The 27083-nt window shown below is 39.0% G+C and overlaps 1 protein-coding gene across 1 annotated transcript; it reads left to right on the top strand.

Annotated features, from left to right (window-relative positions):
• Positions 1 to 26103, top strand: LOC118478605 (the record flags this gene model as incomplete). The annotated part of the gene is given in 17 exon segments (XM_035972522.1): positions 1 to 170; positions 3189 to 3514; positions 4384 to 4520; positions 4888 to 4954; positions 6377 to 6488; positions 7639 to 7771; positions 9772 to 9899; positions 10400 to 10467; positions 11965 to 12238; positions 12874 to 12956; positions 14677 to 18163; positions 19955 to 20005; positions 20657 to 20785; positions 21898 to 21983; positions 23750 to 23883; positions 24497 to 24629; positions 25859 to 26103. Coding segments are annotated over 16 exon segments (5457 nt in total). The 5' UTR covers positions 1 to 170; positions 3189 to 3216.
• Between the last annotated feature and the right edge of the window lie 980 nt (positions 26104 to 27083).

The following is a 27083-nucleotide window of genomic DNA, read 5'->3' as shown; positions in this document are numbered from 1 at the left end:
ACGGATAAACACCTTTTGGACTTACTGTGGTTAATCAACTGTTACTAAACCATGTTTGGCACAATCCAAGTGGGTTATCAAGTCACAAAAGCCACGGGATTAGGAAACTTGCATACCTCCAAGGCCTACTGTGTCTTTCATTGTTTTGGAAAGCCGTGATCAGAGACAGAGTGAGAATGTTTGTATGCCTTCGCCTTCCTCTCCACTCTCCTCTACTTCTACTTCTTCTTCAATATTGAATCTTTGTTTTTGCTTTTAAAGCCTTGTTTGTTGTCAGTCAGTGTCACTCACTGTACATGTACAATGTATACCGGCGATAAGACTGCCCGCACTTGTTAAAATAGACAAGATCTAGATATATGCTTATACTGATAATAATACTCTTTTAAGATGTCTCTGTCTAAGGACTTTACTAAGCTTCGAAGGCTCTTCTAAGGGAAGCAGGTCTGTTCTTCTGGTTCTGACAAGTGTAATTTTTCTTACATTTTTACACTAAAATAGTTTTCAAAAGTTAAAGATCTCTTCCCTACTGAGTAGGCTACAGATCTTTGATTTTCTTTAAGTCTAACTACTCCTCCATACCCCAATTCAATCATCCAGTCCTCTAGTGACAGCTACCGAATCTTGCCATAAACTATACTAGACTTAGATACTATTCGTGGTTCTGTTCTGGCTTGAATTACTTGCCCCCTTCCCCTGGTGCCACTTCATCATGATCTTCATGTCATGGAGAGAGAGAGAGAGAGAGACAGAGAGAGAGAGACGACTGAGAGACAGAGAGAGAGAGAGACAGAGAAATTAACCAAGCTTGATTCTTTTCTCTACCTCTACGTTTATTTCTGGCATGGTAAAATTAGTTTGTACACAATTCCTTATAAATTCTTATATAATAAGGCAAATAGATCTATGTGATTGTTTCTCATATGTCAAAACTTGCTTTGAATCTTTCTCTCCTTCCTCTCCCAACTGCTTCTTTCATTCTGAACTTTTAGTTGGCTTCAGGAACACTTAATTATTATCTAATGAAACCTGTACAGTAATGGTCATATGTCCTAGAAACGTACACTATTATGACACTGTGATGTACCTCTGTCAAAGACTACCACTTTTCTCTTTGACTGTGGATCCACGGCTATCTTGGACAGTTTTGATTGCATTTGTTTCCTGACCAGGAATTTTAACTAGGATTTTAATATTTAAAGCAAAAAATGAAAATTAATTTGCAATTACAAACCAAGTTGTGCTCAATACATTCTGTAATACAGTAGTCTCCGCCTAAGATCCCGGTGCTCGGGAGCAAGAAAATGCAGGATCTTAGGCGAACCGGGATCTTAACTGACGAACCCAGGGAAGAATCTATGGTGACCCATGCTAAGGCTCACAATCAGTAAAATGGTCTCCCTCCCCTCTAAAATGAACTGACGTGACCCCTGGGTGGGATTATGACATATGGCGTGCAAAGAGTGGTTAACCTTGATGACCTATCACAGTGCGATGAGGCATGCCATTTTCACACCTATTATCCTATCACGAGTCTCAAGATCTAAGCTTATCAGTTGCCCCTCCCCCTTACCTGTCGAAAATTTATATATATAGCTTTCCATCTCTGACCAAGTCTTGTTCCGTAAATTATGATCTGAAATAGAAATGTGGGGTCTTAGCCGAATGTAGAGGGGAGGGGGGAGGGGGGGCACTAGCGGTCCGGGTGTTGAACGTCGCATAAACGCGTCAGTCTTTTTTTCCTTCGGCAACTGATCATTAATCATTATTACAATAATAAGATAGTCTTGACGTTGATCTACGTAATGAATTGTGCGCTTGCCTATGGAATCAAAAGTTGCCGTATGCTCGGCTCTACACAGCAACACAACTTTTTCTTGGTAAACAATCGAGATGACACAGGCTTGTGTATTTGAACGAATCGGTCTTTTTTTTCACAACAGCTCATAATATGCAGGCATTTCAGGCACTACTTGTGACTTCTCTTTATACATTACTTGCTCAGTGCCTGTAATTATGTACACAAAACCTCGTGTTTGCTATAACGAACTCTCGGATTCAACGAGATTTTATGTCAGGCCCATCGCTTCTCGGCCTTTTGGCTCCGATCAAAGGTGGTATCTGTTCTCCGCTACTCCTCTGGCCTTGTGCCCCCTGGTTTAGCGAGGCAGGTACTGCCTGAGGCACTCTGAGGGACGGAGAAATCTGACCCTCTTTTCTATCGGGTGGACGGTTATCGTCCGCTAATAAAAAAAAAAAAGGTCAGGCCCAACGAACTCGTTGAAACCGAGTTCCACTGTATACCATGTGTCACAATGCAGTGGAATCAGGCACTCATCAATTTTTGGGCATGGAGTTATTGGTATTGCATTAAAAGCTTGTTCATTTGCCTTGCATTCAATGAAAGAATTACACATTATCTAAGTACCCGTCAAGAAATTTGCGATTGAATGAGGTGGGGGTTCCCTGATTTCAGATTTTAGGGAGAAAATAGCCACCAAAGGGTTATTTACAAAGTCTCAGAGTCTGTGGAAACTGAAAATTTACATATTTTGTGCCTTTAATCAGCGTTTTTCAATATAATTCACAGTGAAATGAATGAGTTGAGCCAAAAAAACAAAATTTCGACAAAAATTGCCAAAACCAGTGGAAAAGTGCCAGTTTCTTTACTTTCATTACTTTGACGAGTGCCTCATTTTACCCTGCTGCCTCACATATTAGTATTTGTAATGGCCAAAAACAAGTCTCTTTTACTGGAAGTTCTTTTACTAGATCTAGAGAAAAAAATGTCAGTATGGCTTCATTTCTTTAGATTTGATGAATAGTTTAGTAATGCTTGTGCCATTTTTAGATTTTGTGGTAAGAGAGGGCTCCGGCTGTGGGGAAATCCCCTCTGAAGATAATTAGAAAGGTAAAAGGCCACTGAAAACATTCCCCCACAAAGTCACTTGACTTGAGTAACGAATTAAGTTGAGGCGTAAAGGATATGTCACGATTAGTCGAGAGAGGTGGAACACTTGTTGCGGTTGCGTTTTATGAAAAAAAACAACAACAACAGTTTCACTTACTGCAGTTTGCTGAAGAGCTCTGATACAAGACTTGTTAAAATCAAGTGCTTTTCACATTTTGTCATAAAACTGTTAATCTGATTATAATAAATCTGTTGAAAATGTTTTTTTTGCTTTCAGAAACTGAAGAGTTATCTTGCATCACAATATGGCCTCAGAATCTACATACCAACACCAGTCCTCTGACAAAGAAAACATTCCTTTCAATGATAAAGATCTGGCTGGAATCTCTTCTGAAAACATGAAGGAGAATGATGAGATGGCTCTGACTGAGTCAGATGTGGATGCAAGAGTCACTCATGATGCAGAGGAATACAGAACTGAGAGTCCCAGACGTGTGCGGGACATTCACCTGGATGGGACAACGGATAATATGCCGAATGTGGATCCTTACATGTTGGATGGGAAAGATTTGGACATTCAATCTGAGGCTGGAGGGCAAGCAGGTTAGCATGCTGCATTTAGCTGTTAAACCTGTGTTAACAGAAAAAGTGAATAAATGTGTGTGTGTGTGTATAATATATTTATATGTGTGTGTGTGTGGTTTTTATAGAGATCTTCTATGAATTAGTTTCTTACTCTGTGATTTTGTGATTTTTGCAATGGGTGTTTGAAATGTCTTTTAGTCTTTAAAACAATTTCTTTTCATTTAATTCTCTTTTGCCTCTGACTTTTCTCTAGTTGCTAATGAAAATGTCGACTGTCATGTCATTTTTAATTTAAACTTGCTATAAATATGTGTGTACCCCCCCCCCCCCCCCCGGGACGTTGCTACTGACTGAAATGTCTCAAAAGGGGGGGGGGGGAACATTAACATCTCGAGTTCTTTTATGCACAGTAGAATTGTAATTGTAAATGGGCTGATTCGTCAGTGTCACGCTCATAACTGAGCCTGAACTGCAACAGGGAACTGCGGCTTTTTCTTTACTAATCTTTACTATCATCATTTTCCTCTACTTCTTTTGTATCTTTGTCACACTTTTGTGACCTGCTATTTCCGGGGTGCCGTGACAGTCGAAGCAGACTTTGTGCTGTTGAAGCTAGAGAGGTAAACAGAGTAAATCTGATTCCCTGTAAGGACTTCTCTGTTGACATCCACCCCTTGGCGCTCATATATATATGACCTTATGCAGTTGGGAGCGCTGTAAAACCGCGACTAAAACTAAAACTAAAATATGTGTGTGTTTTGCTGTTTTGTTGGTTGATGTAAAATAATATAGTCGAAGCAAGTATTTCATTTTTTTGTGGTATTTTTATGCATGCTTTTAATGCTTTTATTTTCAAGGAATGATTATATTTGGGGGTTTACTTACAGGCAGTGTGTGCTCCAGCCTCAGTACACGTTCATGGAAATCTACTCGAACACCTCGGACTCCGAAGACAAGAACCTCTACAAGTTCTGCGCCTCGGTCTTCAATTGCAAGTCGGGCCAGAAACATTAAAGATCACGAGGTGAAAGAGAAGAATGCATTAACTTTTTGAAAGATTGAATGATCTGTAATGGTCTTTGAAACCTATGAGAAAAATCAGATACAAAGTTGGCTTTAATTGTGGGGATATTTTTTTTCCCCCAAGTGTTTCTCCCCTAACCCATCACTTTTTCCTGTTTCTCTCTGTCTCATTCTCTCTTTTTGCATCTTTCTCTCAGTCCATCTCTTTTTATCTCTCTGAATTTCACATGCTTACAAGGTAAGAATACACCTACCTACTTTGATGTGCCCCCAAAAGTTTTGTCTGAAGTTTTGAAAGTCACACATTATAACAGTCTAATGAACATTAGAGACCTCACTCAATTTTCTACTTTTGACCTTTTTTTCAGTCGGGACCTTTTCTCTCTATTGATCTCATGCCTGAGGGATCCCAGTCTCCATCTGTTCGAAAATCGGGTCAGTCGTGTTGATAATATAGAATTTATGATAAACTGAAAAGCTCTTAACAGTTTCATTGTTTTATGTCTTCTTGCATGCATGCTTGTTTTTCGCTTATATATATTCATGCTGAACACTTATCCTTTTAAAAGAGTTGAAACAAATCTATAGCAGAAATCGATACACGAATGTAATATTTCACGGGCTTTAGAATAGCATTTCTACTATAACTGTCAGTTCAATTTATTATATTTTTTTGTCATATAGGCTGCTGTTGGCTTCTTTGCCATCACCACTTAACATAAGGGGTATACCATGTATAATATGTGAGGCGTGCTGATAAAATGAGTTACTTCTCACAGTCCACAAATGGAGATATTGGCTAAAAATTGACACTAGGGTCAAATTTGTAGATTTTCTATTGATGCCACATTTCTTCAGGTATAACATACTTTTTATTTCATACTTATAAATTGTAAAAACTTCAACTATAAGCGTGATGTATCTTTTTCCTTAAGGCCTGAACCCGAGAAGTAACTAATTTTGTAATCCCACTTCACATATGAGTAATCTTTGGTAGGGGAAAAGGGAGACTTCCAGCTCCAGCTCCAGTTTTGATTTAGGTTTTTCATAAATATTTCCCAGCAACATGACTTTGCCAAACTAGATTCAGAGCATGTAGGAGAGGTGTTAAAGTTATATTTATGCATAAGTACCCAAGCATATATGCTTCGGTTACCCTACTGCGTACCACCTCTGTGTGTGGTGGTGTAGTTCTAGCAGTGGACCTGAAGGAGCTGAAGTGTGTGAATCCTGTAGTGATCTTGGTTCAAACTGTTAACGTGTTTTTTTTAAAGATCAGGCATCTCTTGTTGTTGACTGCTCAGTGTAAGACTCCGTCAAATGTGACTTTCTGTTATGTTATGACTTACTTGTTGAGTCTTGAGTCCTGAAGTAGATCCAGAACTTGGAGATGTTGGTGGGGCCCCTCCTAATATAGTGTTCTAGTAGATCTCGATTAGCCTATGTTGCTTCTCTCAGCTCTAGCTAGCGAGTGGCAGGTATCATCTTAAAGCTTATTCATTCGCCTATCTTTGGATGAAAAACATATTCATCTATTTTGAATAGAAGTCGAGATATTTGCGATTGAATGAGGTAAGGGTTGCCTGCTTGTCAAAATTTGGTAACCTCTATAGCTCGAGAGTCCTTGGAAACTGAAAATTTATGCATTTGTGCCTTAATCAATCTTTTTCAGTAAAATTCGCACAGAAATGTATTTTTAGATGGATGTAAAAGGTGCTGAGCCAAAAAAAAAATTCAATATAAATTGCCAAATTGTCTGAAAAATACCAATATCTTCTATTTCAGTATTTTGACAAACACCTGATTTCACCACAATCCCTCTCATATTGATTATATTCGTGCTTTTACATCAATCAGGATCAAGGCTTGGCAAGTCGTCGCTCCATAGCAGTCATCACACATTGCTCTCGGCATCCAGCAGTGGTCTCGTTTCACAGCAGTCTGCTCGTAGTGTCGAGGGAGGCCTCAGGTATTCCCCTTTGAAAGTGTGTGTTATAGAAGGAGTGGAAAATTGATCTATTTCTATCAATTTTTTGGGATGTCAATTTCTATGTAAAATTTTGCTCATGGCGTTTGCGTCCCTGTGAAGATCTCTTACTCTCAGTGGAATATCATCTTGGTAAATTTTATTGGTTTTTTCACAAATTAACATTTTCCCCTCCATCCCCCTTCCCCACCTTGTGCTCTTTTGTTCATGTTTTTTTTAACATTATTTTCATAATACTGAAGCCTCTTGATTTTAGTTGTCATTCTCTGTTAATAAAATGAAACCTTTATTTTATGAATCTGAGGCCATTTTTCCGTGTTCGATTATTTAAAAATATTTTTTGTGTGCAATAAATGTCCTCTGTAGGCAAGGTATGGTTTGAACTCTGGGCCAACATTTGAAAAGGGAATTGAGAGTAAAATTGATGAGTGTAACTGTAAGGTTCTTATGTTTTCTTTCATTTTCTTCTAAGAATAAAAGTACAGGCGTGTGTTTTATTTACAGCTATCTTGTATGTCTATGACTTTTGAAATGAGTACATTGTTTTTGTCTGGTTGAAGTCAGTTTGAGCCCTTTTTTAAGAATTTACTTGACCTAGTACACTCAAGCAGGGTCTCTGCTCTCAAGGAGGCCACTTTTGGTTTGCCATGACTTTGCATGCAAAAGAAACTGTTAGCTTTTCTCACCCTGCATCAGGGTATTGACCACGGACAAACACTCTCCGCCTTTCCCTATCCTGGGCGAGCATCTAGATTTTATTCCATGACTTATTTTTCTTAACATCGTTCTGTGGGACTCTTCAGACTCTTCTCCAGGTTCCATGTGGCCTCCCCTTGATCTCCTACCTGTGGATTCCAAATATTTGTTAGGCATGCTGACAAAATGAGTTACTTCTCGCAATCCACGAATGGAGATATTGGCCAAAAATAGACATTAGGGTCAAATTTGTAGTTTTTCTATTGGTGCCATATTCTTAAACTATAACATGCCTTTTGTTATTTCATACTTATAAATTGTGAGTGATGTATCTATTTCCTTAAGGCTTGAATCTGAGAAGTAACTCATTTTGTCAGCACACTTCACATTTAGTATGGGGGCTTAAAATGGACTTTTTCCCTTTCTCCTTCTCCAGTCCACGTCGTCCAGATCTCAGCCATTTGTCACCTTCCTCATTTTCCTCACTGACCAGAAAACCAGCGAAGCCAAACGTCAATGTGAAAATGCCTTTCAAACAACATGTTGTGGATGAAAGTCTCAAAGATTCGGCAAGTACTTTTTTGTTTTACTAAACAGTTATGTTAGTGCTTAGGTTAGCGTAACTTTTCCTCTTCAGCCAGGTCAGTACTGGCTGGGAAAAAAATGCTGTGTTAGTTTTCTACCCTGTACTTTTTCTTTAGTTTTGTCAGTGTTTGCAGATGCAGATGGGTGCTTGGGAATAGGAAAAGAAGGAAAAATGTGGATATTTGACAGGCTACTTTGATGTATATTCCGAGGGGTGGCTTGAAAAGCTATTGTGATATCTCGTGAACTTTCATTTGGAAAGTAAACATTTCTGAAACCATTGCACCGAAGCTACGAGTATATTCGTAGCTGCTGTGCGCTTCCGAACCACTTATACAGGTTTCTATTGAAAATGATAGGTTGCTTGTAGCTTGTAAAAACTTTTGCTTGCTTAAAGAAAGTGAAAGTAGATGTAAATGTAGAAAAACAAGGCGATCAGATTGATTTTAGTGCCTCGAAAACTTTGAAGAAAAGCTAGATCTAGCCCATTGATTTACTACAAGTTGCAAGTACTGATGAGTCGCAGTCAGACGAAGAATATATATTGTTTTTTCTGGTGTTTTCTTCTTGTTTCTCTCTAATAATATTAAAAGAATATTTTAAGTAAAATCTAAGCGAAATTTCGTATTGATACCTTAAATAGTTTAGGCACAAAGTGTGTCTAAGGTATGTGTGTCGAGTTCAGACCGATTTTATCCCCCGGCTTTCGGCAAGCCAGGTGGACTCAAGTGCTTTGCCCGTGGCAACGCAGTGTGAATTGGGTTAATACTGCTCTATTCTTCTGCTTCCTTTGTGGTGCACTTGCTGTGTTCGTACTATTTTCTGTTTGTAACTTTAACTCATTCGCCACATATTATTTTTGGCTTGTGGACGAATTCTTTTCGAGAGGGCGAAATGAGATGATGACTAGTGGGCAGTTCACAGGTCTTTGGGACCATAAATTCAAATAAATATCAACATATTATATACCAACATTTTCAATATGGTTTGTAGAATACATTTGCATTATTTATTTGCGTATTTTTCAACTTTGGTTCCTGTAAGAGGCGATTATGCAACACAATTGTGATTGGATGCGGATAAAATTGGAAAATAAAAAAAATTATAATCTCAGGTGAAACTAAAAAAATATGTTGGCACCTAGTCAAATGATACTTCAAAATAACCATAACTGTATATAGAACAGGAAAATATAGAAAAATGTGCAGTTATTTACATACATTCCATAATATTTGTACATTTGGATCATAACATCCGATATTGAAAAAAAAAAAATTTTAAAATAATTTTGAAAAAAGGATCACAAACAGAAAAAAATACACGTATCTTATATGGAATTATTCAGAATTGCATTTGGAATAAACCTATACATGTCTTGAGTGGTACTTTTTGATTAATTTCACCCAAAAGTAGTGATTTTAGAGAGAAAAAAATATTTTGACTATTTAGATCTAGGCCTAGATCTAGCGCTAAAAAATATTGATTTCTCAATTACAGTGCACCGGCAATTTGCGCCCAATAGTATCAATATTATAAAGAAGAGTCCTACATTTCTTTAGTGAGCAAAATAATGATAGACTTTGTTGTGTAAAAGTACTAAGACTGGTGTCTGGGCTATAATTTGGGCGTCGTGATAAAACAAAGTCGAATAAACTACGAAATCGTGTTTAAAAACTGAATCAAGACTTCCGATTTTCGGTGGAAACGCTTGACCCGGAAGTCAACATTATATTATGACCTTTATTTTAACATGGATATGTGGATTGGAATAGAAACCAAGCTAAAATTGAACATCGGTTCTCGAGCCGCCGGGGGCGGCTTAGCGTACGGACGGCACTTGAGCCGCGCCGTCCCCCACGGCTCGGCGTAGCGAATGAGTTAAATGCAAATAACAAAACAAGGTCAATCCGAGCATGGGACTAATGTTGTTATTCTTTCATGCATTTGTTATAATTTGCAACTTTAAACTTTATGTATATTACAGAACAAAGTCAATCCAGGCATGGGACTAACAGAGCGTACAGCACTGGCCACCCATCTCATTCACAAAGTCTTGAGGGACCAGAGACCGTCCAAGACTCACTACATCAGTGGAAGGCTGCTAAAAGCCAGGTGATGATGAAGTTTGTTTTGTAGAATAGAACTCACTTGAACGAAGAAAAGGGTGTCTTTCCATTTTTTCCGTTTGACTCTAGAGCTAAGAAAAAGATGTCTTTCCCTTTTTTTGGTTTGATTATCCTATTTCTTTTTTTAAAAAAAATTGTGTTCTTTGTTTTTATATTGATTTTTTGTCTGTGGTTGGTGGGTGCTCCTTCTTTCTGATCAAACATATATCATCTTTCTCAGGTTTTCTTTTTTGTGTTTGTTACTCTTCTCTAACACTTTTGACCGTCGCCGCTTATATGACCTAATTGGGTTGTAAGTGTTGTTAAACTTAATTAAACAAAAAGAACATTCTCTTTTTGTCTCCATAGTTTTTTTTCAGGGCTCTAAGTTTATCGTTTTTTCGTTTTTGTCGAGGACTGACGTTATGATTTTTTTCCTAGATATTTTAAGTATTAACAAATAGTTTGTCATTGGATCCTCCTCCCCCCCCCCCCTGTTTTTTACAGGTTGAAGCCTTTAGAGCCTGTGAGGTTCTCTGAGCCGACAATACGTCAGTGTCGTGGCATTGTGGCAGGTAACACAGATCATTTCATACAATGTCCTAGTAAAAAGTAGAAAATAGAGATACTCAATAAAAATGTAAAACAATTTAAAAAAGATTTCAAATGTACAAATATCACCTTGCTCCTATCAGAGGTGGACTTTAAGAGGAGGCGACGTCCATAATGTAACCTGACTGTGCATTGTCCCTTTCCTGTTCAACCTCACCAAAATACCATTTGTGTTGCGACGGGGTGGAATCAGGCGCTCATCAATTTTTGGGCATGTTGGGTCATTAATATCATTTTAAAGCTTATTCATTTGTCTGGTTTTTGATGAAAAAAAAATACCAATCTATCTTGAATAAAAATAATGGTATTTGCGATTGAAGGATTTGATTTGAGAGGTCAACTCTGTGAGAAAATGGCGGTCAAAGTTTGGTGACTTACAGAGCTTGAGAGTCCGTGGAAACTGAAAAGTTGAATTTTTTTGCCTTTGTTCAACGTTTTTTCTATAAAATCAAGACAGAAATGTGTTTTTAAATGGACATAAAAGGTGCAGGTGGGATTTTTTAAAATTTCATTATTTTGTTGAGCGCCTGATTTCACCGCACTGCCTCACATTTGTCTCTCCAACATGAAAATGTAGTCTTGTATTCATTTCTAGTAAAAAAAAAAATGAGTCAGGGCTGTTGTCAACTGTCCGAATTTACTTTCATTTTCATTATGCTCAAAACAAATGTGAAAACACAAGAAGGTTGCTTTGAGCAAAGTAAAATATTTTAAAAATGAGTTGCTCTTTTTGATGAAGAGGAAAGGGTTAAGGGACAACAAAAGCACCCGTCTATCTTGAATAGAAGTCAAGATATTTGTGTTGCAAGTGCAGTAAAACTCTTACTTTACTTTTACTTTTTCTTTTTCATCCTCTGTTGCCATTAATACTTTCCACCCATGCAGCCCACAGAGCACACAACACAACCTTTTCCCCCATGTATCAGGATGCAGATGGAATACATCAGTACTCTACCTGTATCTCGGCAAAAATACCCCAACAATTATGAAATTTTCAGCATATTGAGAAAATTAAATATGATGATCGCATTTGCACCGAAAAAGGAATTAGAGCCGGGACTGAGAACATTAGTTCTTGCACATTGATCAAGTAAGTGTAAAGCAGCAATCATGCCAGATCTACTCAACATTTTTCAAAACAATTTACTCCAATTGTTGTAAACAGACTGATTTTCGACCTCAAAGGCCACGCAAACCATTCTGAAAGGAAATGTAAAAAAAAGATCGTTGCTACAACATTTCTGTAGCTATATCACCGATCGGTGTCCAGTGGGAAAAAAAGGAGGGCTTCTTACTGTCGCCAATTGACGTCCCTTGGAGGCAAAGTGTTAAGCGTCAAAGGTAGATGCAGTTTTTTTGTGGTCGACTCACTCCGCAGCTTTTCAGTTGAGATGTTATAACTTTTCTGGGTTCCTCTGGTGGGCAAAATGTAAAACTCGTACTAAAATCTAAAATCCCAGAGACGAGGAACTACTCGCCCTGCACCAGCCGTACGTTCCAGAGATGGAAGGCCATCATGTCCGGAGCCCCGGTGCCGAGGGCCCAGGGAGCCACGGCTGGTCGCCAGGACCTTAAGGGGCGGGAGTCCGCCTGTGAGTCGGTTCATTGCACGTCGGAGGCGTCGTCTCCAGACTTGACCATTGACCTAATCAACGACCTCGACGGAAATGAGCTTGGGGATGATGATGATGATTACCTGCTGTCTGACACGGTGGATAGAGAAAAGCTGGACAGGTAAGCTTGATATATTGACAAATTGTATAGGGTTGTTGTTTCGTTCTCTGCGTCCTATTGCTTTTGTAACATCAGTTAATATCTAAAATGTGAGGGAAAAGTTTGCTGACACGAAATTTTCCGGTTTGTGGATCACTTTGCTCTGTTTTATTTCCTTACCCCCTAACTAATTCGCGGGGATACAATTTAATTATGTTGGTTTCAACCTCGGAGAAAAACAATTGCTTGAAAGTTACTGAAACATAATTATTGTGTAAGTGTTAAGTTAATCTTTCTCAGAGGTGGATGGTTGGATGTTGCCACAGATGAGTCCTACTTCTTTTGTTTCCCTCTATTGTTAGTTATTGTCTTTCTGTATTACTTTTTCTATGTACCAGGAGTAAAAACAAAACAGGACATATCTGAAAGGCAATATAGCTCTGTTTAACTCACAAATTTGACAACCCCACCCTACCCCACCCCACTCCCTGCACCGCCCTCCCTCGAATGCATTTTATTTGTTAAAAGTTTTGTTCAACTTTTTGTGAAAATGACTGTTATTACCATTTAGACTGGTCCTTTTTTTTGTAGACACCCTGTACTTAATAGTCACTTTTCTAATGCCATTGCGCTCCTCTTTACTCACTCTTTTTCAGAGAGCTTCTTGGGCCAGATACAAGAGCTGTGGCATCTGTCTCTTTGCCCAACTCCAGGTCCGGCCCTTCTCATGCAGAGGAGTGTAAGTATATACTGTGTCATTCATCAGGATGTACACCATAGCTGATACATTTGTGTGTGCGCCTGGAGACGGGTCCCAGTTGTCGGCAAAGCTCTTCTGAGCAATGGGGTGAAACGCCAAAAAAGTCGTACCTTGGCTGTAATTTAGTTCCATCAGAAACACACGTTTAACCTTTTTTTTATTAACATATTGAAAGGATTTTATAATATTTTAAGTCTAAATATTTTTGTATTCATTATTTAATTTATGCAACTTGTTGCTAGAAATTGGATCAACATACTAAGGTTAAAGCTGTTTTTCTCCAAATTTTGTTTTTGCACCCCTTGGTACAAAATGCGACATCTTTAAAACTGCTCAATCTATTTGAAAAATTAAAAAAACCCCAGCGAGTTCAGCATTTAATTTACTACAAGAGGCATACAGACGTATCTCAAAGGCGGCCAAAAATGATTTATGTTTGTATGCAATACTGCCCGCGAAGAATATGCCCTTATTTTACTATCCAAAATTACGAACTAGGACCTATTTCCAGGCACACACTCCATGTTCATGTCGTTAGCGTCCTCATTATCACCTTGATTTACTATATTATCATCAGTTAAAGGATGATAGTTTATGGTAAACAAAAGTCTAACTCTCTGAAAATATCCTTCCCTACGAAACACGCGGACAAATAGGCTTGCATGCCCTGAAGACTTTCTTCATCATAGCTAGCTCTATGAAATCCTCAACTTTCTCATGTGATTCATAAAGATGGTTTTGTCTTCTCGACTATTAAAAAAAAAAATTGGGATGCCATTCTGACAAATCTTTAAGGTCTAGATCTCTAATATTGTCTATCAATGTAAGCTTCAATATGGTGTCCTTGTGAAAGAAGCATTTAGAGACCAACGCAAGAATTGAAGGAATATTTTCATTTTAATGTAAGTGTTGTTAAACTCCCATCGGCACAGTGTAGACCTCCCAGGAGATGTTCTTTCAACCCTGCCTGTCAGGGTCAACCCGAGTTGAGAGGGATGCTACATATCCAATAAAAAGACTGAGATATTCGAAAAAAAATAATTTCCCCATAAGGAAATTGAACTCCATTCTCCTGTGTGGGACAGGAATGCTCTTAACCACCACACCACAGACACTGGTAGAAAATATTTGAAATTGCAATTTAGTATTTGTACCGTAAAATGGTGTCACATGCGAAATAGAAAATGGCATGCACCTGATGACATGATAAAAAGCTTCCTGTTGTACATGCTAGGCATACATTTGATTGGAAAGACTAGAAAATTTATAGGTTTAATCACTCATGAAGCAGGAGAAAAAAAGTATTTTTGAAGTATACTAGTTTTTTGTCATTCACAGTTTTAGCACTTTCATGCTGTGTATTTTGCAACACTGAACAATTTTCGCGTTATAGATTACGGTAAGTATTTTGATTGCAGGGGTGGAGGAAAGTTTATACAAAAAGGAGTTATAAAGTTCATTGTTTGTCACAAAATTGTCATTCGTTCTTGATAAAACTGATGTGTATTTTGTAGCTGGCACGTTTTACATTTTTGAATCACAACTTATTGGGAGGGATATCTCTTTTGTTTAAACACTGTCAGTTTTTTATTCTGTACTTGATTAAGACAAGCATTTGTTTTCATATCCCCCCTAAAAGATGAAATTTTGTGGCTATCTTCTCCTGTTTTGTACAATATCTTCCATGTGCTCCTTTCAGCTCTTGCAGATATAGAGGGTCCAAACTTCCAGGTGTCAGGCAGTCCGGAAGCCAAGGATGATGTGGGGGAAGTTGGAATGGCAGAAGAAATCACTGAGAGGTCTGTTCAGGAGAATGCTAGCGAAGAGAAGAGATATTCACGCACTAGTGAAAGTGCCTTATCCTGTGGAACTTATTTCCAGAATTCGGAACGAAATGGAGAAGATGAAAATGTAAACGTGACTGGGTTGATGGCAGTTGCTCAAGGTGGACGCCGACCTCACAGCGCCACCTATCCTCAGGAAGTTTATACACCGAGAGCTGCAAACCTAAGGCCAAAGACAGCTGTAGATTCCTCTAGAAAAGCTGTAAGGTTTGCTGATGAGTCCAGAGTCTTGCAGCCATGTTCTCAGCAAGATGCTAAAACGGGTTCAGCGGCTAATGACAAATCTAATGAAAAAAGCGAAGAAAAATTAAGCGGTAGTAAGAAAGGTAAATCGTCCTGTCGGCCGCAGTCTTTGGATAGTGGTTTCCACGACAAGGATGGTGGAGGGGATGGCAACGATGAGGGAAGAGGTCGGACTTTTGTCACGCAGGAGAGTGCTCGTTCTTCTCCGAGTAAGGCGCTTTCAGAGAGTACACTATCTTCCCAGCAAAATCACTCAGACTCCAATGGAGGAAAAAAGCAAGCAGATTGGTCCTCTGTATCAAGTGTTTCTTCAAGCTCCTCATCGAACCATGTTGGTGTGACGAACAAGGGAGATCTTCAAGATGCAGTCAGTCTTGGCGCTTTTGTCGACTCGGACAATGTCAAAAATCAGCTGGAAAGGCCCGTTTCTGCTGGGGTGATGTATGCAGAAGCAAAGGAAGTGACCCACGCAAGGGTTGGTCGAATGAATGTGAAAGACAGATTAGATCAAAGATTTGCCAGGTATAAAGAGGGAAAACAAAATACTGCCACACGGAATTGTCATGAAAATGATTCAGTAATGAAGAATTCTGATATAAATAAGAATGTCGCCAAAAAAGAGACGACTCACTCTAATTCTTTCAATGAGGATACACAATGTACAGATCCAGCTCTAAAGTCCGAAGACTCACAGTCTGAACCGGATCAATCCTCAAAATTAAGCCGCACCTTCCATCGCCCTCCGAGCTCATCTTCAAAAAAAGCCAAAGCGTACAAATCCCTGATTGCGAAAATGAGAAAAGGCAAAGTGAGGCCATACAGTGGGTCAGTATATGCAGACCGAGAACTCAAAGACAAAAACTCTGTCTCAGGCGCTAGAAGAGACATACAGGGCACTCCCTCAAATTTCTCTGAGAGGTCCCACATTCTTAGCAAACATGGGCTTTTAGGAAATTCTGCTTCTAAAAGTTGGCCAGGAAGTACTAAACCTAGGCCTGCAAGCGCTTGCACTGCTCAGGTCAAGAGAGAGAATGAGAAATCTTTGAAAAAGGCTACCATTAAAGTGGATACTGTTGTGGAGAAGACTGGGCGTGATATTAAACAGGAACGTGATGGCTCACGATTTGTTTACAATCAATATTTAGAAGTTTTAGCTAGCGGGAGATCAAGACCCAGATCAAGCACGAAGGTGACGTTTGCAGAAAAAGATGACTACTCTGATGGATGCCGCAGTGACAGGAGATCATCTTCTGGCTACCCTCACGAGCAGTTGCTCTCTGCAAATAGCCCGAGGCAACTGGAACCTTTTCACAGAGCGTCTCTTACCTTGGGTGGATCTGCTGATGATGCTCACTGTGACCTTGACCAGATGTGGGATGAGCTTCCTTGTGACGACTCTGACTGTGAAGATGCCAACATTTACGGTCATAACGAAGGTGATGACGATGAATATCGTAAATTTATGAGCAAGTTTGACCAGCTGGAGTCTGAATTGAGTGCTGCGACAAGAGAACTCAGACGTGAAACTGCAAGCATTCAAAAGAAATTTCTGTCTGAAAACTCGAAGACGCTACAGCATAACCAGGTGGCATGTGTGCATGATGAAGATGTGAAACCGACGGCTGTGATGAGATTTGAAGGGACCTTCATAACAGCTGGTGATGCTGACCAGGTTGAGTTGTTAGAAATCCAAGACAAGTCAGAAGAAAATCCAGAAAGCCAGTCTGCGATCGGTTCACCAAAATCTACAACTCCATCAAAATCCAAAGAAGTAGAGTTTTTATTTAGTGCGGAATTTAGTGCTGATCTCTATAAAAAGACAAACTTCTACACAGAAGTCACCAATAAAGACAAGAGACCCAAGAGTGGACAGAAAGATAGAAACACATTTGAACGATCAGAGGGCAAAGAAAATGACAAACTTGCTAAAGTTGCCAAAGCTAGCTGCTCTCGGCAATCAAAAAGACCTGTCTCTGCAAATGCTAAAGAAAAGGTCAAACCTGCGGTCCATATTCCGACGTGTGTCACTCTTGAACTCGATGCAGCATTTGAGGTAAAAAAAGACACTCGCTCTGAAAATGAAAATAAAGAGAGCTTGTCTGGGCAACGCAGATTGTCTCTTTCTCAAGAAGGGATGACAGAGGTCCATGGTTTTGGTGGTAGTAAAGATTCTGCCTGCGACAGCGGAGACATTTCCAAGGGTCCAGGAGCAGATGGAGGGGTCAAAGCCTCGTCCTTGAAGGAGGGCTCAGGGAAGAGTGGCTTAAGCTTATCAGAACAAGTCAGTGAAGTTGAGAAAGGGAACACTTCAAATAATAAACTCCATGTGTTCAAGTCTACAGCAGAAGTCCCTCAAAAAACTTCTGAGGCAAGTGCGGATTATCACAGTTTAATCTTAGCATACAGGCAGTCTTGTATGGAAGATAGTGATGATGAAGGGAGCAAGCGTGAGAACAAGAAACAACGTGGTAGTCAGCCTTTGAACAAGAAAAGCACTAGTAACAATCTCAATGGATCTGCTTTTGGGAAATTGAGTAAGGACAGACATGAAAATAGAAAAGGAACAACAACGTCAAAGGGTGGGGAGAATGGTAGTAAAAAGTCCAGAGGTGAGATGTCTTTTGGTAGGAAAGAGGATGAGACAAAGTCCTCTGGACAACGGCCTGTAAGTGCCGCGACCACAGACAGCGGGGTGGAGAGTGACTCTGCCTCTCATAAAGGACTTAAAGGTCTTGAAACTAACCACACTAGGAAGTCTCATGAGGTCGATAGTGGCTGTGATAATTGCCAATCCAAGGAACCCATCATGTCTCAATTGTCCAAATCTACTCACGTCATTGGACTGGATCAGTCACATCATGCAAATAAGCTCAGTTCTGATCAGTCGCATCCAAGTACACAACATTCAGGAAGTCTCTGCGATGAAGAGGCTGGAGGTTTGAAGGAAGAGGCAGAGGAAATGCTCCCAGCACAAGTGCGGCGTAGATCTCAAGTGTCGGAAGCAGACAGTGCTGTGTCGGATGCTGAGCCTGTTCTTGGAGATGGAGATGAGCTACACTCTGAAAATATTCTCCCAGCCACTGCCAAGATTTCACAAAGGTAATAATCTCTGCCTATAGGCCTATATATATATATATATATATGTACGATTCTGGTGGCAATGACATTTGAGTCACTTTTCAGAAGAAACCACACACTCTTCAGGCCTCAAATTTTAACAAAGGTAGTGTTAAGGGTTCTTAACAACATGATGGAACAGGATTTTCTGTATTTTTAGCTAAAGCATTTATTGTAGATTCCGATCGCTATGTGTTGTTATGAAATACTCCAGAGTTGAGTCATTGCTTTCCAATCCTAAAAAAAAAAAATGGATATGAGGGTCTGTTGTTCAGAATAGGTTCAAAGCTACACTGATATAATCAAACGAAAATCCCCAAAGTAGTTGTTGAAGGCTCCATGGGTGAGTGGTTAAAGAGCTGAAGCTCACCATAATGCCATGCTTTTGTTGGAGCCACAACTGTAGCTCAAAAACAGGGCGCTGCACAGTGGTGACCAGCAGTGTTGACCAGCAGTGGTGGTTGGATTGTTTTTATATGTGATATAATTCATTGTTCATGCATTTATATATTAACGTATTTGTCTATATATATGTATGCCAATGTAATACAAAGTTCCCACAAGAATCGTTAAAGTGGAATTTACTTTTGTAAAATATCCATTTTCATTTAGATAGTGTGTTCCATTGACATAGAGACAGCAAGACTTGTCAATTTGTTGCGAATGTAGTAGCAGCCAAAAGCAATAATTGATAGACTTAGCCCTGAGCTGCAGGTTATCATGCTAATGGCATGTGGGCAGCTTGTGCAGTTATAATGTTTTAGTTTTAAAGGTTCCTGCTTTCATTTCTTGAGTGCTTGTTTTTGATTTCCTTTTTTGTTGCCTTATGCCATAAGTCAGAAGAGAGGTTGTCAGCACATGTGTAGAAGTCTTTCTTTCTTTCTTTCTTTTGGTAAGTGTTTTACGGCGCTCACAACTTACTGCATAAGGGCATATGAAGGCGCGGGACACATTAAACATTTTCAGTTAGTAGGAAATTTTGAATTTTGTCCTGGTGGCGGCTGAAGCCAACTCTCATCGATTTTAGACCACCAAGGGATCTTTAACGTGCGCAACTTGCACAGGGAACCTCCGAGATTTTTCGCCCTTGTTCCAGAAGGCTAGGTGTAGATCTTTCCTACAAGAAGATAAGGGGTGTGGCTGAAAGACAGCATTTAGGAGCCAAGATGTAGCTGTAGAAAGGCTGCAGAAAGAGTCAGGAGCCCAGAGGAGGGGGCAAAGGAGGTGAGGGAGTGGGGGTAGAAAGTGGAGACGAAAGCAGGCGACAGAATATTGTTAGAGAGCAGAAGAGGAGGTGAAAGTAGACAATTTTAGAGAAGAAATTTTTTCGGTCGCTACCCAGATTCTAACTTGGGACCTTTGAATGAGAGGGGAACACCTTAACCTTTAGCCCCTCGTGTTGAAGTCTAAATAATTCCGGTATATATACCATTTTAAAAGAAATTAAAGCACATATGTGTCAAAAAGTTTTATTTTGACTGTTTAGATGACATATAGTAGAGAAAAACAGTTTCCTTATTCTTTTTCTTTCACAGATATGATAAAGCTGTAGCCTATTTGGTTTAGTGATATGACAATGTTTGAGATATGTTTTAAAAACTTTAAAGAACATCTTATTGTTAATGTATGTATTAATTTTTTTGAAGAATTGTTCTGCTGAGACGCATTATAATTGTTTGTTTTTAAAAAACTTCGAGCATACAGCTGATGTTTTCAGTTACTGTAAAGCATGATATATTGTGGATCTCATTTTATGTGATTTTTGTCTCACAGCTCCGGTCCTCTGGAAATTGTTGCAGAGCCAATAAAGCTTGCCAAATCAAGGTAGAGTCCTCTTCGTCATATAATGTTGTTTCTTACAAATTAGTAAGAAGTAATCAGCATACTGTTTTTTTTAATGTAGTTCAAAATAATATTTTAATATCTTCAGTTTCTCTCTCTTTTTACTTCTTGAAAGCTTATTTAGTCTTACTCAGCAGTATATTTTTTTCTAAAAATATTTTTTGAATATCTTCATTCACTTAATCGTTTTATTTTTATAAGTACATGCAGTTTTCTTTTATGGACATACCGTAGCACTGTAGAAAACATGTTCCCTAACAAATTTGACTAGCAGTCAACTGCACACATGCACACACGCATGGACACACATACACACGCACACATACACACACACCAGGCAGACACACAAACGCACACACAGTCACACACACACACACACACACACACACACACACACACACACACACACACACACACACACACACTCACCCAAGCCACACACACAAACGCACACACAGACACACACACACTCACACTCACACACACACAAACACACACACACACGCAAATATACCCCCCCCCCCCCCACCCCAATCCTTTAACATAAACATACAAAGCTAGATTCTATTGGCTCTCCAGTCCTTTTTACTTTCCCCTCAAAAGCAGTTTTGGTTTTTCTCTTTTCCTTTCTAGAGCTCCCCAACATGAAGAAGATATCTCAGCCTTGTCCAAGCTGCCTCCCCTGTGCTTCCGTCTTAACGCCCGCCCTCCCTCTGGATTCCTTTACTATTTTGCCTACGACTCCACCATGAACCCTGACAGGTAATGTGTGTTAATTTTTTTCTTTCTTTTTAAAAAGTTTTTTTTTTCTTTTTTTTTCTTTTTTTTTTTTTGGGGGGGGGGGGGGGGGGTGGACTTTGTACTGTAATTTGTGTTAATTTTTTCACTCTTTTATTTTTTGTTAAGGAATTTTTGTTTGATACTTTGACCTGGATATGGCTAGTTTCATTAAAATGAGCCCAATCCTGAAAAATAGAACATCTCAATGATTACCAAAATGAAAGTTCTGAAATGCTATGTATGGTCAACCCTTCTATATGGCTGTGAATGCTGGACAATCCCGAAAGGCAGTGAAAATAAAATATATGCAACAGAAATGTGGTTTCTTAGAAGACTGCTGAGAATAGTTGCCATGCTGCTTTTTAAAATATTGTAGAGGGCTTCGGGTGTCCCTTGTTGTGTGCTCTAACACAAAAATTCACATTGATATCTTTTTCCCCCCCATTGTTTAGGACCTTTATAAATAAATTGTCAGAGACTTGAATAGAAAATTGTTGGAGGGCTCCAGTGGTGTATCTTGACTTTTTTTTACTGTCCCTTTTTTGGTTCTTTCCGAGCATTTTGTGTTTTCCCACCACTGAATAGCTATGGCCTTGTCCATGTGATATTCTTCATCAGGATGCCAGTGGGACGGTATTCATGTACTAAAACCTTGTGAAAGGTCTTTATTCAGGTTTTTTTTTTTTTTTTTTCTCATTTGACTTTATTTGAAAAAGGGTAAGAGAAGCTACTTGTCTATTACACTAAAAATAAACACCCCAAAGATCTTTTTATTTAATACTGGGTTGAAATAATACTGAGTTGGAATGAACATCGAAATAAATCCAAGGAATTTTGTTCAAATTGAAAAATCTGTCTTGATTGTCATATCTTTTGATTAAGAGGACAAGAATCCTACCTCTCTCTCCTCCACACACCCCCCTCCAACCCCCCCACACAGACACACACGCACACACACACACAAACACGCACATACGCGCACACACACATCAAATTGCTCCCCCCCCCCCCCCCCCACACTTCCTTCTTTTCCTCATACCATTCCCACTTCCCCACCTCACTCATTTTTAATTTTTTGCTTCTATTTTCCCTAGGATGGCTTCGTACTTGAAGTCAGAGACCAAGCTTAAACGTTTTTGGTCAATTCTCTTTGGCTTTGGTGTGGTCTTCAATAAGAAAGGTATTCATCTGTTGTGTGCATGTGGAGATTTACAATGCATTTCTATTTTATGTTAATTAATCATAGAGGTTGTACTACTTTGCATTTTGTGATGAAGGTTGTTCTAGAGAAAAGTTCCAGTAAAAAAGTAGTGGCACAACATATCCTCAAATTTCTCTTTAACGGGTGAGTCAGTGTCTTACATAGCGTATCAAATTGTCTGAACTTATTCATATTTTACCACAACAATTTAAGCTAGATTAAAAATTTTTTTAAATGAATATTTTTAAAATGCTACAAATCTTCAACATGCAGAAAATGGGGTTGTTCACAGCATTAATTCCCACTTCTCACACAGATTTTGCATATGCATATTATCTGGGCCACAGCTCACGAATGACACCTTTTAGTGGCAAAACCAATTAATTTTAAAGTGAACACATTTTTTGTACTAAAGGTTCTCAAAACGAACATTTTATTAAGCATAATGTCATGATTAGAAAAAAAAATGATGGACTTTCTTTTAAAAGCGATATTGCCCGAGCTGCAAACCTTTTAAAATCTGTAGAAACCATCCACCCGGATTTTTAGATCGTATTTATTAAGGGATTTTCTAGAATACAGCTAACAACTGTTTAAAAAAATTATAATCTTTTAAGACAAATCAATACATGTCGTCGTGCAAAAGGTGGAGACTTTATGTTCAATAGTTGAAGAGATATTTAAAATAATTTGTGCCACGAATTTTTGACCGCACTCTAGTCAGTTTAATTCTATGAAAGAAATGTTAAAGCCGTTTTACACACTGCTACCAGCATTAAGAAGAAAAAACAAGTGAACGAGGTCCCTAAGCAAGAATGGGATGGATAGTGCTTTGGTAGTTTATGTACTTTCAACCTTGTCCCAAAACACAAGATCCCACTTTGGGGGGGGGAGGGGGGGGGGGGGGGTGAAAGTTTGAATTCCTTATCACAAGTAGTTTCCATATATATTTAAATATATTGAAATTGTATTTTCTGTTGAAAACTGAAGTTTAATATATTGTTCTGGTTCCTGTTTCATGTAAAGTAAATGCTAAGTAAATGTTTTCTCCCCTTCTCTCCTTTTCCTCACTCCCCCTGCTCTGTCTGTCTGTCTGTCTGTGTGTGTGTGTGTGTGTGTGTGTGTGTGTGTGTGTGTGTGTGTGTGTGTGTCCGTCTGTCTGTCTGTCTGTCTGTCTGTCTGTCTGTCTGTCTGTCTGAATACCAGCCGGTCTGTCTGTCGGTCTGTCTGTCGGTCAATCTCTCTCTCTCTCTCTCTCTCTCTCTCTCTCTCTCTCTCTCTCATTTCTACAAACTGGAACCCCCCCCCCCCCCCCACAAAGGGCAGTTCCACTGACTGAAGTGACTTTAGGCCATTCCCAATGGGGGGGGGGGGGTAATAACATGCTCTTATGCACAGTAGAATTGTAAATGGGCTGATTTATCAATGTCATGCTTATACTGTGTTGGAACAACATAAGGGGAACTGCTGCTTTTTCTTTCCTCATCATTACTATGGTCATTTTCCTCTACTTCTTTTGTTTGTTTTTCACTCTCTTGTGAACTGCTATTTCGCAGCTGCCTCGATCGAAGCAGACTTTGTGCTGTTGAGGCTAGAGAGGTGAGCAGAGTAAGCCTGTTTCCCCGTTTGGACTTCTCTGTTGACATCCCCCCCTTGGCGCTCATATGACCTTATGTAGTTGCGAGCGCCGTAAAACCTTACAAAAACGTACTAAAACTAAACTGGAACCTACTCTTCCCTTGCAGGAGGTGGTGAGGACAAGTCAGTTGGGGGATTCCCCAACTTGGAGCACAACCCGACATCCTCTGTGGAGGGATGCATCTATCAACTCACGCCTGAGCAGTTGACCTCCCTGGATCAGTTCATGGGATACCCTATGGTTGGTGTATTAGTTTTTTGTTTTTTTTTCATTCCGGCTGCTCAGTGTTAAACTCCATCATACGTCACTTTTCTAATTGGGGTATGGCGGAGTCTTACTCCCCTCCCTCCACTTCAAAACCACCCCCCCCTCAAAAAGAAAAAAAAATGGCAATACCTGTTTCTTTGATTTCAGTATTTTGATGGGAGCCTGATTTCACCACGATGCTACACAAATACTGTCGATGGGGGCGTAAAATTTATGAAGGTACTAAAAAAATACTTTTTAACTCCTTATCTCCGGCAAGCTGCCCCCAGTGGCTCACGGTCGGAGCCGCTTTGCTAGTGAGCTGTTAGCAGCGGCTTGGGCACATTCCTTTATGATGACTTCCATATCAAGTTACTTTTCTGCAATTTCTGAAAACAGATCTCTTTTAGGAAAAGTTCGTTTATTAGATGAAGAACTATCAAAATAATTCATTTGTTTGTGATTTAATGACCAATTTAGTGACACCTATCTCACTTTTAGATTTCGTACCAAAAAGATGGTCCCGGCACAGTGCCCCCCCCCCGGAGATAAAGAGTTAAATAGGTGACAATGGAGTCAAATGTTTGATTGTTCCTCATCTCCCCAGATGTCGGAGCATGTGGTGTTACCCGTGTGGATGTCCAACTGTACAGAGGGTACAGAGGATGGTGGGCTGGGGGTGGCTCAGTACTGTGTCCCAGCAGTCATGTACATAGCAAAGACTCGAGCAACGTGGCAAGGTAAAAGCTCTCTATTTCTCTTGGGTTTTTTTTTTTTTTGAGAGAATAAAATTTTCCCTTTTGATACGGAAAATTGTTTCCTCTTAAAAAAATAATTTTCTCCTTTCACCTCTTTTTCTGCTTTCTAATCATGTTCTGTCGTTTGATTTCGTCTTCACTTTCTGCCCCCTCTGCTGGGCTCCTGGTTCTTTCTGCTGCCTTTCTACTGCTACTCCTTGGCTCCTTCATACTGCTGTTATTCAGGCACACCCTTGATCTTAGGGTTGTTAAGACAACACAGAGCTTTCTCGGATAAAGGCAAAAACATTGCGAACGTCCCATGAGTAAGTTGAGTACGCCAGAGATCCCTTGATGGCCCTAAAAATTAATAAGAGTAGGCTTTGGCTGCCACCAGGGCAAAGTTCAAAATTAATTCCTATGAGATTGAAAATGCTTAATTAGTCCTGCACGTTCACGTGACCTAATACAGTTGCGAGTGCTGTAAAACACTTTCCAAAACAAACTTCTCTGTATTTTTGTGTTGGGTTCGTATTGCTTGTTTTATGAAGTATAGTGTTATGAAGCTTTTCAATTATTTTAAGCCAAGAAAACAAAACTATTCAAGAGAGAGAAAAAACTCTATAATTTTTTCAATAATTGTCCCTGTATTGTGTTTGTTTGATTTGTTTTTTTTTCCATTTTAAGTAGGCCTATTTATATTTCAACAAAATATTTCTTGGACTTGGACTATTGCAACGGATACGATAGAGTAAGAAACAAGGCTTTTACAGGCTTCAGCTTTTAATTGTGCAACAGTATTATAGGGTTCTAAGGAATATAGTTAGATAAAAATTGTAATTCCCATCAGGGGTAAAATTTTAGTGCTTTTACTGTATTTTGCATTGACACCGTTTATGATATTAAAAAAGAGGTGTGGAATGTTGTTTCTTTCTCACAGCATATCGTCAGTTTTATGGAGTGCTTTTTTAAAATCTGTGTACCTGTGGGGCTTGAAAGTTAAAAGCCCATACCTTTAAAATTGGGAGGAAAGAGTTTGTTTTTTTATTGATAAATTTTTTGCTGAAGGAGTGTAATATCTCCTTGTCTATTGATGAGAACTGCATGGATCTATACCTGTCAGTGGCAGGACTAACATGAATAAAAAGGTCACTCGTGAAAATGTTATTATGTTCTGATATATTAAGGTTTGTCGGCACTGTTACCAGATTGTTTCTTCTCCCACTTTTCAGAACCAGTAGATCCGAACCAGTTCGTTGTGAGCCAGTGCCACAAGGCTGCTGACATTACGTCACCAGCATATCAGGGACATCTCGCCTCTTTTTCAAGCCCTGTGACCTGTACATCCCTTGCGCTTGTTGCAGCTTAAAATTGTCAAAATGAAATCGTTTGGGAGGTTTTTTTCTCCCTGTTTTATCTATAATGTGATATTACTTTTTCTTGTTGCTAAGCAGATTTGTTCACAATCACATTTATTTTGGGGGGGTGGGGGGGGGGGTGGGGTTGACAAAGTGACCTTTTATGGTGAATTTTATAAGATTTCTAGTAATATGGGGCAAAGAATTTTTTTGTCCTTTCCTTGTCGGAATGAATGGAACACTAAGCTTTAGCCAAAATGTCGTTTACACTTTCTTGCCAAACTACTATTTTTATAAGTTTAAACTCATGAGAACTGTCTCAATCACCATAAGATAATAACAAGATTATTTTTGTCTTTATGATAATAAAGGTGTCGTTTGTCTTTTCCTTTGTGGTATGCAATAATTTTTAAACATCATAAAAAGCATGTTAATTTTGCATCTGATCTGCACTTTATGGCCTTTTTTTTTCATCATCATTTAAATTTTGAAAAAAATAATGTTTTTTGCCTTTGAAAAGCAAAGACCTTTCAGTATACTTTTTTTCTTTTTCCTGCTGGACTCTTCCCCTACTCTGTGCTAAAGATTTTTCTGTTATGAGAGCAGTCTCTTATATGTTTCAGCTTAATTTTATCCACACTTTAAAAGTTAAAAAGACATGATGTTATAAGTTGCGACTCTTGAAAATGAAAAGAAATAAGCTACACATTTTTTTTAAAGTTTGAGTTTAAATATTTTCTTTTTTTTTCATAATATTTTAATATATGCATGTTCTTTTTTTCTTCAGAAACGTTTATTTTTTAGGGAATGGCACTTTTTAAAATCCAAAAGACCATCAAATTTTTTTTAGTCGATGATATTCCTGGAAAAAAATAAAACTATACATGTAAAGTTTACATCCATACGGTACAAATCTTCTTGTTATCAAGATGCTTAACGCAAGTTAAATCTGCAGGGAGCAGGTCAAGAAATACATTTTGCTGAAGTAGTTCAAGCAAAAAGTATTCAATTATTTGAAAGATGAAATGTCTTGACCTCTTGTCTTATAAAACATAAAAAATATTTTTTATACTTCTTTTCACTGGAAAAGTATAGTGCA

This window comes from Aplysia californica, unplaced genomic scaffold (genome assembly GCF_000002075.1).
Source record: "Aplysia californica isolate F4 #8 unplaced genomic scaffold, AplCal3.0 scaffold00023, whole genome shotgun sequence".
NCBI classification, from domain to species: Eukaryota; Metazoa; Mollusca; class Gastropoda; order Aplysiida; family Aplysiidae; genus Aplysia; species Aplysia californica.
This window is presented reverse-complemented; position numbering and strand designations above follow the sequence as displayed.